The sequence below is a fragment of the Camellia sinensis genome, chromosome 12 (genome assembly GCF_055761805.1).
Source record: "Camellia sinensis isolate YWXY chromosome 12, ASM5576180v1, whole genome shotgun sequence".
NCBI classification, from domain to species: domain Eukaryota; kingdom Viridiplantae; phylum Streptophyta; class Magnoliopsida; order Ericales; family Theaceae; genus Camellia; species Camellia sinensis.
This window is the reverse complement of record NC_138972.1, coordinates 19,186,469-19,200,771: the sequence shown is the minus strand read 5'-3', so window position 1 is coordinate 19,200,771 and position 14,303 is coordinate 19,186,469. Positions and strand designations below refer to the sequence as shown.

At 32.3% G+C, this 14,303-nt stretch overlaps 1 protein-coding gene across 1 annotated transcript; it reads left to right on the top strand.

Moving 5' to 3' along the window:
• The first annotated feature begins 11,471 nt into the window (after positions 1–11,471).
• LOC114296297 (L10-interacting MYB domain-containing protein-like) lies at positions 11,472–12,587 on the top strand. Its single transcript, XM_082896700.1, has 2 exons — positions 11,472–11,882; positions 12,015–12,587. Exons 1-2 carry the CDS (start codon positions 11,472–11,474, stop codon positions 12,585–12,587), a joined length of 984 nt encoding a protein of 327 aa, XP_082752826.1.
• The last annotated feature ends 1,716 nt before the right edge of the window (positions 12,588–14,303 follow it).

Genomic DNA, 14,303 nt, shown 5'->3' with positions numbered 1-14,303 from the left:
TCCCCTAAACCGCAGAGTACATCCCCCATCTCCTCCTCTATACAAAGCAATGCATATAAACACAGAATCATATACACAATCGATCAATACATAAAGTTAATGTATTCTACCAACCGTCTACACATAATGCATATAAACACATTGGTCATATACACAATCACTCAATACATAACGTTAATGTATTTTATCACCCGTCATACTCTATGACACATCCGATTGATTAGTTTTAGTTTGCCTAATCATCATGCATTGTCTACAACAATCAACACTACCCTCCACCGGTGGCCCCAAAGCAATTATTTCTAAGCAGGGAAATAAATGCACAAATGGATAATATATCAACATTTCAACTAGATGAGCAATAAAAGATTCGTCTACACTTCTTAATCTCATACATTCCCAATTTCAACATTCTCAATTCAATTCCTTGTTTTCTTCAATTAATTATATGCATTAATTAATTAAACCAATTAGGGCAAATTACCATAATTCACAAAACGACCCCAAGGTTCCATTTCCATCAATGTCCCAACATTAATCTCATTTCTCTATGCCTAACATGCATATAGGTTTATATATTTAAAACCCCAACTTTTGTAAAATTACACAAAGGCCTAAACTTTCTCAAAATTACCCAACAACCCCCAACATATCAAAATGCTAAAATTTAAAGACAAAGCTCATAAGATGGAGTAGGTTATCCCTACCTCGATTGATGGGACCCAACGAAGAAGGTGAAGAAACGGAAATGCTCCAAATCCCGAAATTTTCAAATTAGAAGATAACCCTCGACGATCAACACAACTTTTGTAAAGGCCCAAGGTGAGAAAACAACTCCTACTAGATCAATCCTAAGAGAGAAGTTAGGGTTTTAGTGAGAGGAACTCTCAAAATAGCTTTTTGGAAAAGTAGGAGAGAGAAAGGATGTTGAAAAGTGAACAAAAAGGTCGGATCTCGGCTTTATATAAAAGTCTCCCCGCTTGAGCGTCCAAACCCCCGCTCGAGCGTCACTCACAGACTCCCGCTCGAGCGTCAACAATCCCGCTCGAGCGGCGGATACACATTCCCAGAACTTTTACAGAACCAGGTCTCCGCTCGAGCGTCAAAACTCCCGCTCGAGCGCACCACACTGCAGAGGAGATACTGGAAGATGGAAAACTACGCTCGAGCGTCGAAAACCCTGCTCGAACGGACAGACGACAACGAAGGGCCCGCTCGAGCGTCAAAATACCCGCTCGAGCGTGAAGGCCAAAATCTGGGCAACTACTCTTAGTTTCTAAGTCTAACCAACCTGTAACAAACTCGCCCAACACAACCCAAGACTCGAATGCAAGAAGTAAAGGATGTAAACAAGATATACACGACAACCAACTCCGCAGAACCTAAGTCCGGATACAACAGTTAAAGGAAAGGGGAAACCGGGATCGCTATATTGGTCTTGCCCACAAATCATAATGAGTAATGACTTAAGGAATTGATGGATTGTGATGTTGCCTTGGGGTCCATTTCCCGCCATATTTGAGTCGGCAAAGCGTGGCCCTTAATAAAGGCTCTGCTTTCCTTCCGGAGTAGCGCCTGGTAAAGCGTGTGGGCCGATGAAACGTGTAAAGGTTCCGCATTCCTTCCTGCTTGTGACTGGTAAAGCGTGAGGTTCCGCGTTCCTTCCGGTTCGTGACCGGTAAAGCATGTGGTGTGATGACGAGGCTTGGTAATGGAGCTGGTGTTCAATTGGATTGTGTGGAATGATTGTAATGAGATTTGTACATGTGTTGAGATAATGGAAAGTGAATAATCTTAATTGGGTAAAGTTGAATATATGGGATTGTGTGGGTTTTTCTTATGTAGATTATAATGGGTTATGATTTTGTTGTGACATGTAGAAGAATGACTTATTGTTATGTTTATACGTCCAGGTAATGTTAGCAAGGGATTCTTGAAAAGACGTTTTTTTAAAAATATATATATTTGATTGATACAGAAACAAAAGAAAGAGTTTTTCTTTGAAAAGTTTTCATGAATTTCTTTATGAGAATGTTATTACCTATATGTATTGTAATTTGAGTATGAAAAGAGCACAATGAATTTATGTTTATATCACTCTTTAGCATTTCATGATCACATGTATCTAGGGACCTTATTGTTTAGAATCAGGGAAGATTCTTACTGGACTTTGTATTCATCCCAATTATTTTAACCATTTTCAGGAACAAAGTTTGAAATGCCGGATTGAGGATTGAAGAGTCTATTTTCTATTATATGTCATAGTGTAAATGAGAGATGCTTGTTGTAATGAGAGATTCATGTGTATTCCAATGTGAATTTTGGCATGTATTATGGTTGTATTTATTCAAGAGAGAATAATATAATTGTTGCTACATTTAATGGGTATTTGTGATTATCATTGTAGTTAATGAAATGGACTTGTATTGAAGGTTTTGGTTATATTTTTGAATAATAAAACTTGGGACGTGACATTGGGCTTAGGTTTGGGCTGAGATGTTGCGCAAGTGGACAACTTGGTCTAGCTCGATGATTTTTTACAAGCACTCGTTAAATCAGACGTTGGGCCAAGCCAAACCATTTTTACACACCTAATTACACAATTTCTCCTTTTTTGTCTTTCTTTTCATCATTTAACTACCCCCCTTTTTTTTTGGTTGGTGTCTCTTCCATTGTTTCACTATTTTCTTCTTTTTCTTCTCCTCTCTCTCTCCCTCTCTCTCTCTCTCTCTCTTTCTTTCTCTCCATCATTGCACTTGTTCTCTTTCCACTCTCTCTTTTTTTTTTTTTTTTACTTTTTTTTAAAATTTTCTTAAATTATACATAACTTTTAATATAAAAATCTGAATTTTATAAAATTGATATCATTAAAAAGATATTGATAATATTTTTAAATTAAGATTAATATTAGATATACAAATTTAAAAATTAAAAATAATTAAAATAAATAAAAATTTACATTATTTTGAAAAAATAACATAATTAAATTTGTACTATGCACTTGCACCGGCACAGTTGTTAGTTGCATTGGGGCATAATTTTTATTTGCGCACAAAAATAGAAAATAAATTAAAAATTAAATAAACTATTCATTAGTGCAAATATTGTTGTAAATTCATTTTATGGATAACTTTCTAAAAAATTTAAAACTAGTTTTGTGAAAAAATAATTTGTGCGTGGTTGGATTTACACCCGAGCATAGATTGGACTTGCACTCATGTACAAAGTAGATTTTAGTTATAAATATGTCTTTTTGGGTAAGTAAATAAATGTCTTTGGTTATGTTTCAAATGTCGTTTCAAATGTGTTTATTTATGATCCATTAAATTATGGCATAAAATGATTTTATTATAATATTTTGTGGTATCAAAACTTGCATATGGTATGTGAGTAGTGTAAAATTAAAACCGTTTCCAATTTAATTTAAATCCAAATCTCAAAATTTCAAAAAATGAACATATTAACAACAATTTAGCAAGGAAGATTTCAGAAACAACCTAAAAAATTTAACAACAAACATGCCTTAAAAAACTCCTCTACATCATATTACTTAAATTTTCTATATAAAAATTATATTTGTTAATTATTATTTTTTTAATCATATAGAAATGTGAAAATTGTCAAGCCCCAATTTTCTAAACCCCAAAAGAAGGACTTGATGAGACATGGAGATCACACATATGAATAAAAGAGATAAGTAGTTAACCAATTATCCAAAAAGTATGACAAAACTATCTAATTTTGGTTAACCAATTACGATTCCATTTCCCTCATGAATCATCCTACAATCATACATGGACCTGGGGCTGATCTGCTGTGAGTTTGTGGGGGCTTTTTTCGAGTCTTTTTCAATGATCCGAACCGTTTATATTGTAGGGTTCATCGAATTTATCATCCATTCAAAAAATCAAGTTAATCAGAAATCTGTAACGCCATGATCAGATTCAAATTGTTTTACAAAAATTATCAAGATAATGTCAACTGTTATTTTTTTAAAAACAAATGTGCTCTTGTTATAAAGTTATAGATTTCCAATCAATTTGATTTTTTTCATGGATGATCTATTCAACAAACTCTATAATATAAACGGTTCAGATTATCAAAAGAGACTCGAAAAACACTCTACGAGCACACAGCAAATTGTTGCTGTGACTTAGTGACAGCAGCATCCTAGGTTCCCATCATACATACACTTCGCGAACCGTATAAATAACAATCATGGTTGGGGCAATCATGGTTGGGGTTAAATTAGTTGCTAAAAAATAAAATAAGATAAAAAAATTAATAAAATAAAATATCACATTAAAATCATAATAATTTGATTTAAAAGTTAAAAAAATTAATTCAAACAAACTTTTTAATTCCAATTTAAAAATAACCCAATTATAAAAGGTCAACTAAATTTTTTTTTTATCATACAACAACAAATCAACTAGTTCCATAATACGGACCCAAATAAAATGATGAGCTTTACAATCATAAAACGGGCCTAAGCCGAAACAAGTAAGGCTATAGACCCGTGAACAGAAAGAAAGCATCTCCCGTCCAAACCTGTAATGTAAGGTTTTTTTTTTTTTTTGTGAGTAGTATCAAGAGAATAACGTTAATATAAAAATATAGTACATATAAAAACCTGTAATGTAAGGGTGAGCATCAGCATGCTCTGAAAAATCTATCAACAGTAATATATAAGAAAAAAGGGAAATTACAAATCAATTGTAAGACTCTAAAAAAGTTGCAAAATGAAAAAATTTATTACTTCAATTATTAAAGTTGGTAACTTTATCACTAATTTGATATTTATTTTGAAAACGGGTACGAATTGTACTTTTTCCTAACTATAACAAAATCATATAGACTTACTAGCCTAAACATCAGGACTCAGTGACCCAAAATCAAATAGTGAACTTTCACCCGCACTTAGGCCTCGTTTGGAAATAAATTTTTAGTAATTTGTTGGCTAAAATATAATGTAAAAAAATTAATATATTTGGGATAATTTTTTGATTTTTTACGAAAAAATGTGCAAAAAGTAGAGAGAAAATGGAATTTTTAACTTTTTAGTATAAGTTGTTGACTTTTTAATTTTTTTAATGATTTTTTGATTTTTTAACTAAAAAAATCACTTACCAAATGAGGCCTTAGTTGATTTTAGGGATGGCAATGGGGATTAATGGGGTGGATATTAATTCCCCATCCCCATTCCCCTATAATAAATTTTCCCCATTCCCCATTCCCCATTCCCCATTCCCCATGGATACCACCCTTCCCATTTCCTAATGGGTTTGGATTTTCCCCAACCCACTTTAATTCCCATTTTTATTTTATTTTTATTTTTTATTTTTTATATTTAATGTTAACAACTTTTTTTTTTTTTTTTTTTTTTTTTAAGGTTCACAGCAAAAGTTAAATGTACCTTCAATTTTTTTTTCTTTTTTAATATATTTAATGTTAACAACAATTTTTTTTTTATTTTTTTATTTTTTATTTTAAGGTTCACAACAAAAACTAAATATACCTTCAATCTTTTTCTTTCTTTTTAAATATATTTAATGTTAACAACTTTTTTTTTTTTTTTTAAGGTTCACAACAAAAGTTAAATGTACCTTCAATCTTTTTTCTTTCTTTTTAAATATATTTAATGTTAACAATTTTTTTTTTTTTGGTAAGATTCACAACAAAAGCTAAATATACCTTCAATCTTTTTTCTTTCTTTTTTAATATATTTAATGTTAACAACTTCTTTTTTCTTTTCCTTTTTTTTTTTTTTTTTTTTTAAAGGTTTTAGCTAAATATACCTTCAATCTTTTTTATTTCTTTTTTAATATATTTAATGTTAACAACTTATTTTTTTATTTTTTTTTAGGTTCACAACAAAAGCTAAATATACATTCAATCTTATTTATTTTATTTGGTTCAACAACAAAATCAAATACACATTAATTAATTAATTAAAAAGTTTGTTTTATAATAATCAAATATATAATTTTGAGACAATCAAATAAGTTTTAGTAATTAAAAAAAAATGTGGAAGAACGTGGAAGATTAAAAAAAAATTACAACCATCTCACTCTCTCTCTCTCTCTCACTCTTTTCCCCTACATGTTATAAGAACCTGTTTACAATGTTATAAGAGCCTGTTTGAAGAAATAAAATGTGAAAGAACCTGTTAGACATTCAACCATCTTTCTCTTAGCAAATTTGAACCATTCATTTTAATTTATCCAAAATCTAATTATACCTTTTAACAAATCTGAACCACTCATTTTAAGATATCTATGCCTTACCACACCCAATCCATCCTCCATCTTCTTCTTTTAGTCCCCCACGAATTTTGTTGTTTGTTACTTTTAAAAAACAAAAAATATTTTTTCAATTAAATTTTTACTAATTTCACAACACCATCACCACTATTCTCACCTTCATCACAGCCACTACCATCACCATAGCCACTACCATCACTACCGCCATCACCCCACTACTATGTCACAATCTCTACTTTCACCTTCGTTTCATCACCACCACCACCACCAAATATAAAAAAATGTATTTTTAATTTTTTTTATAAAAATATTTTTCATTAAAAAATATTTTCTATCTAAATAAATGAAGCATAACATTGGGAAACAAGCTGATTTCAGTTAAATCTGTTCATAACTAAGAAAAATTCTTTTATTTAAAAAAAAATTATTTAGTAAAACTTTGTATCCCCTTTTTGTTTTTCCAGCACATAAATCTTTGTACCCATCCTTTCTAACCAATCACGACTCATGCTTGTTTCGATTCTCTACAATTTTCCTATTTTCAAATACATTCATATATATATATATATATGTTGTATAAATTGTGTGATAACATAAAACAAATAGATTCATACTCGTTAATTGAAAATTTAGAACAAGCAAACCATTCTAAAAATTACAATACATAACAAAATAAAATAACATAAAAAAGCAAACTGAAACATGCACTAGACAATATCCTTAATTTTTTTAAATAAATTAAAAAAATTCTAGATATGCATAAAATTTGACAAGAATAATGTGACAATATTAATTAAAGTGTATTTGATTTTATTGTTGAGCCAAATAAAATAAAATAAGATTGAATGTATATTTAGCTTTGGTTGTGAATCTTAAAAAAAAAAATGATTGTAAACCTTAAAAAATAAAAAATAACAATAAAAAAATAAAATAAAAAAAGATTGAATATATATTTAGCTTTGGTTGTGAATCTTAAAAATTAAAAAAAAAATGGTTGTGAACCTTAAAAATAAAAAATAATAATAATAAAAAAGATTAGAGGTATATTTAGCTTTGGTTGTGGATTAAAAAAAAAAAAAAAAAAAAAAAAAAAAAAAAAAAAAAAAGAAGAAGAAGAAGAAGTTGGTTGTGAACCTGAAAAAATAAATAAATAAATAAAAGAAAAAAGAGTGAATGTATATTTAGTTTTGGTTGTGAATCTTAAAAAAAAAAAAAAAAAAAAAAAAACATATGGGGAAATTAGTGGGTATCTATCCCCAACCCATCCCCTGTGGATATTCAAAGAATATCACCTATCCTACCCAATGGATAAGAAAAAAGGAAAAAACCCATGTATTTGGGTTGAGTCTCCATGGATACCCACATGGTAGGTTATTCATTGCCATCCCTAGTTGATTTTTCAAGTTCCATACTCAACCAAATCTCTTTGCGTTTGGAAGTAAATTTTTTCATTGTATTTGATCGAATCCTGAACCTTGTTTCTATAGTTATACAACAAGAATACCACACAACAATAATCATAAACTGTAGAAGCTTGAGATGGCAGTGAATGTGATGTGGTAAATAATTTAGTCGGGTCATCAAAACTTAAATAATATAATATTCATAAGAAATAAAAAGGAAAGTACAATTTTTAAATGGAGAACGGAAAACATCCATTTGACATAAAAAGAAGGAAGGAAAGGTTTCAAAACACAAAGTCCAACATTTTCTTTATATAAGTATAGATTATCGGGTGGCACATGCGTTACTTGTACAATTTAGATAAATAAGAATAAAAATAAATAATAAAAAAATTAATGTCATATGTAGCATATAAGTTGCTTAAGGTTGTGTTTGGGAAGGAGAAGCCGGGCTAAAATAGCCACGTCGCGACAAGATTGGCTATTTCAGCCACGTCCCGACAAAATGGCCTTCACGGGTATCCAACAAACCCTTACGCCTGTAAATTGACTCAAATGCCCCGAAGACCCTCTTCATTCATCTCAATCTGTATTCATCAAACAGGCATCTTGCGCAGCACATACCCTTTCGAGTCGACAAAGACGAAGAGAAGAACCACCGACGCATCGGAGGACAGCTGACTAGGGACCCCCACAGAGATAATCGCCACCGGAGTACCCATCCGCGGCGGCAAACACGAACCAAGCCTCTCAAACTCAAACCGATCTGATTCAGTTAATGCTTTATGGCCTATTGATTGATCTTTTTCTTCTTCCGATCTGCGTTGTGTGGGTTTATAACGGCATCGGTTCATGACCGATCTGTTCATTTCCGGTCATGAATGGGTTGATTACGCTTACATTACACACATTTGGGGCACCGATCTGTCTCTGTGACAAATCTGGGTTGCGGATCTGTTCTTATGTTCAAACTCTGTCCGATTATCACAAATTTGGGGCTGATTTGTATACATACACATATATATATATATATATGTATATATATACCTATATATGTATATAAAACATGTATGTTCTTATTCAAATATCTGTTCTTAGTCATGAACACATGATCTGTTGATCACAAACCGTTGTTAATATCCACCTTTCATTGCAAATCTGTTCTTATCAGATATGTTCATAACTCTGTTCTTATAAAATATAAATGTTCTTATTGCTCAATTACCAGGTCTTGTATAACTCTGTTCTGTTCGGTTATCACAAAGTTGGGCCAGATTTGTTTTATTTTTTTTTTGTTCATACTCTGAATTGTTGCTAATAGAAATGCTCAATTCCCATTTGTATGGTTACATATGAATTACATATATTAACAACAAATTACAAAATATATAAAACTTATAGTTCAAATATATTACAAAAATTAGGTTTCTTAACCAACATATTTAAAATATATCTGAAATATATCTGGAAAACTATATTATTAAACATATATGACAAAATTTAATTGTGAAATATATCTGAAAAACTATATTATTCAAAATTTAGGTACACATATATGACACAATTTAATTATGAAAAACTATATTATTAAACATATATGACAAAGTTTAATTATTAAAAAACAGTGTACAAATATATTCAAAAATATTTTTAAAATATCATATAAAATATATATAAAATATATTACAAAATAAATGAATATTCAAAAATATTTTGTAACGATCATATAAAATATATTTAAAATATATTACAAAATAGATTTATTAATTTCAATTTATTTTTTTACTCAATACGAATTGCTCAATTCTCATTTCTGCACAATATATTAATTACATAAAAAATTATTTCAAACTAAATTTGGGAAGGAAGGTAGATATATATTATCCATATATATTAACAACAAATTACAAAATATATAAAACTTATAGTACAAATATATTACAAAAACTGGGTTTATTAAGCAATATATTTAAAATATATCTGAAATATATCTGAAATATATATTACAAATTTAGATTGCAAACGGAAAGAGTGTCAAAATTTAGGTACACATATATGACCCAATTTAATTATGAAAAACTATATTATTAAACATATATGACAAAATTTAATTATAAAAAAACAGTGTACAAATATATTCAAAAATATTTTTAAAATGTCATATAAAATATATATAAAATATATTACAAAATAGTACTATATTCAAAAATATTTTGTAACAATCATATAAAATATATTTAAAATATATTACAAAATAGATTTATTAATTTCAATTTTTTTTTTACTCAATACGAATCGCTCAATTCTCATTTCTGCACAATATATTAATTACATAAAAAATATTTCAAACTAAGTTTGGGAAGGAAGGTAGATATATATTATCCATATGTATTAACAACAAATTTTATCGAAAATATATTACAATTATATTACAAATATAATTACAAAATATGGTTTACTAAGAAATATATTACAAAGATATTAAAAATATATTAACATATATATGACAATTTTTTATTTCAAAAGTAAAGAGCGTGCAAATTGCATTAAACATATATGACAACATTTAATTATTAAACAATATAGTACAAATATATTCAAAAATATTTTTAAAGTATCATACGAAATATATTTTAAATATGTTACACAATAGATTTATTCATTTCAATATATTTTTTACTGAATACGAATTGCTCAATTCTCATTTCTGAACAATATATTAGTTGCACAAAAACCATTGTACAATTATCTTAAACAAATTTTCTTCAAAAATATGTTCAACATATGTCAGTAAAATTTTCAGTAAACATATATTAATTTAATAAATTATTAGAAAATATATTAACCACATATTCACAAATCTAATAAAAAATAAATTTCAAAATATATTACCAATATACCTAAATTCATGATGCACAATACTTTTACAAACAACGTAGTGAGTTCATGGAATAAAATATAAACTTGCGTTAGTCTTTGTATGTGTGCATGTTGGTTCATGTAAATTTATTTGCAATTTAAAGCGTACCATGGCGTCGTTCACCTCTACTGCAACTTCCAGTATATGGCCACGACAAATGTGTGCCTGTGGACATGACCCCTGTATTGTTATGATTTTCAGGTCCACCAAAAATCTAGGGCGTCCCTACTTTGTCTGTCCCCACCCTGTGGTGAGTGACCCAATCTTTACCGATCATAACTGTATGAACATTACCAACCCATGAAACTAATAGTTCCGTAATTTCCACTCATCAGCCCTGTGTCAGTTGGATTGGTTGGTGTGAAGAACTAAGGCGAGAGAACCAAGGCTATGCGTCTCCCGGAGATAAAATTGCCATGCAATTGCGGGCTGATGTCATAGACATTCAACAATCCTTGCGTGTCCTTAAGACCATTGTGTATGTGCTCTGCATTGTGGTTGTCATTTTGTTGTGCCGTATGTAAGCACCGGTACCATGTTTGGGGGTATGTACAAAGACGTTAGTATGTTGTCAGTATGTTGTTACTATGTACGAAGACGTTAGTATGTTGTCAGTATGTTGTTAGTATGTAGTTAGTACGTTCGTAGTATGTTGGTAGTATGTTCTCGCATACTAGAGCCATAATACTAACTATCATATTTTTTGTGGCCACTACTAACTTCCATGGAACCTGTTTACGTACGTTAGTAATTTCCAATGGGTATATGCAAATTTAACTTTAGCATCATATATGTCTGTTTGTTGTTAATAATGTGTCATGGCTTATGCGTGTGTATGTAACAACCAAATTTGTGATGGTAATCTTTTGTAACCATACATTAGTAATGGCTTCCACACGTACTTCGCCGCGTAACCACTCGAAAAGCAAAGGCATTCTCAGTGACAAGTCAAGCAGCCTTGAAGAGACACAAAATCAGTTAAGCCACAAGGCCTCATGGGACAGTAACTCAGTCCGAGTTTTCCTCCAGTTGATCGCAAATGAGATTAGTAAAGGAAATCGCCCATTCTTAGTCCTCAGCCAGGCAGGGTACAAGTCATTGTCAAGGAAATTTGAGAGAAAAACTGGAAAAAAACATGGACTAAAACAGTTGAAGAATAAGTACATGAGCTTGAAAAAAGAGTGGCAGGCGTGGACAAAGTTGATGGATTCAAGTAAGGGAGTGTCCGGGATAGGCTTTGACTATGACATCGGTTTGTTTCAGGCACCTGACGAGTGGTGGGACAAGATGGAATCAGTAAGTACATGTACAAACAAGTTTCATATCTGTCATTTACAAGTACATTTTTTAGTTCTTCATTTAACTGCAATACAATATATTTATATGAAATATAACGTCTGCCTCTTTTATACATCTACATTTCTGCAGATCAACAAGGTGTGTGCGAAGTTCAGGAAAAAAACTTTGGAACACCGTGACTTGATGGAGACGGTTTTCATGGGGGCATCAGCTACTGGGAAACACCATTGGACCTCGGGAGAGATCCTCCCTGAAGCTGATGAGGCCTCATCTGATTCAGTGCGTAGTTTGGGAGCGCAGCCATTTGCTGATCCGATACCCGCAGGAGTACAGGACGTGGATTCCGATTCTTCACTCGAGCATGTTCCGATTGAAAAGCCAAAAAGGAGAAAGACGCCATCAACATGTGTTTCAAAGTCGAAGAAGGCAACAAGTGGTGCGTCCGTTATTGCGGAAAGCATGGACAGAATGACAGATGTGGTTCGTTCGAAGAATCAGCAGGTCACGGTTAGGCACCTCACAGGCAACGAATCGCTGTACACTATTTCCGAGTGCATGCATAAGCTGAGCAATATTCCATCCATGATTGGTACGTCGTTATTCCACTTCGCCTCCACACTTATGGATAACGCCGATTACCGGGAGATCATGATGTGCCAGCCTGATGACGACCACATCATTGGATGGCTTACACAGAAATAGCTCCAGTGTACTGCGTCGGCGCCTTTTGCAAACCTGTTTGGGGGTCGCCGGATGTGATGTAGCGGTGTTACGAGTGTTTAAGATACATCTCCTTGTCTTCCTTTTTAAAATGTTGACTTATGGTATTGTTGGCAATGTACTAAAACAGGATGGTGCTGTGTGAATGTTTTCATTATGTCGTTTTTGTTTTTTTCTTGCTAGCTACGGGCAGCAACAGGTTTTAGGTAAGTGTATGGGTTGACGGACCGGAAGCATGGTTGTGCTTCATTTTTGGGAAATGAATGGGATGTTTGTGTTTTAATATTTTGTGTGCCTACGTTTGAGACAGGGAATTACGTTTTACTTGCACGCTTGTGAATGCCTATATGTCTGAAGTTCATTTGTTAGTGTAGTTTGCTGGCTACTTTTGTGGTTGTTACCACCATGACCCCCCTGTAAAGCATAAGTTGAACATCTTGATTTTTTGTGCAATTCATATGAGCATGCGTTCCATATGACATTTGTGACGGCATTGCTTTTAATAAAAGACATTCTCGGAATTTTTTAATTGCAAACTTCAATATAATTTAAGTCAGTGATTCACGTGCCAACTGAATGAAAGGTTGCCACTTTTGTAGGTTTCGCATGAACGAAGACGCGATGAATCCCTGGGATGGAAGCAACCATGATGACATAACAGAAATGCTTAATCAAATGGCGGTCCAGGTGCAACAAGAACAGAATTGCACATTTGTACAAGCATGTCAGTGGGCGACAGAATGGTACGAGAAACACATGAATAAAACGTCGTGTCGCACTTCTATACTAACCGGGAATGCATGGATATGCGAACTATATGCGGGGCATATGGGTCGATTTGAGAAAAATGTTTGCATGCCGAAGGAAGTTTTTGCCGCATTGTGTGAGACATTAGTAAATGATTTTGGGTTACAAGTCCCGCAACGTCCACATGGCTTAGCTGTTGAAGAAAGCGTTGCGATGTTTATCCATGTGTTGAAAGGGAAGCAAAATCGGGAAATCCAAGAACGGTTCCAACATTCCGGGGAGACTGTGTCGAGGCACGTGCATAACGTATTAACTTCCATGAAAGAGTTCACTGTTGTTCATTGCCGGCCCACATACAGTCAGCATCGTATACATCCATACGTGCGGTCTAGACGGAAATACCTACCGTTCAAGGTACTTGTAGACGGAAATACCTGATTGACATATAAATCAAGAAAATATATTTTGTTTTTGTTATTAACTGCACTTGACGCTTGGCAAGAAGGAAACACTTGCTATTAATTTACGCAACAAAACAATTTATCCATGTTTGCAGGACTGCATTGGCGCAATAGACGGAACACATGTCCGTGCATGGGTTACGGGGCCAGATGCGGCAACATATTTCGGTAAGAAATACTGTCACACGCAAAATATAATGGCCGCTGTCGATTTTGACATGTGTTTCATATTCATTTCTTGCGGATGGGAAGGAAGTATGCATGATAGTCGCATATTCAACGAGATACTAACAAATGACAATGTCCCCTTCCCACATCCTGACAAAGGTAACACATGGTCATGTTATTAGGTTTGTTAACAAATACTTTTTTCCTGACAAAGCGTTATATGAAAATGACGCAGAATGTTCGTTTTGGTGTCATACATTGTCGTCATATCTGCAGGCAAATATTATCTTGTCGATTCTGGCTATGCAAACCGGATTGGTTA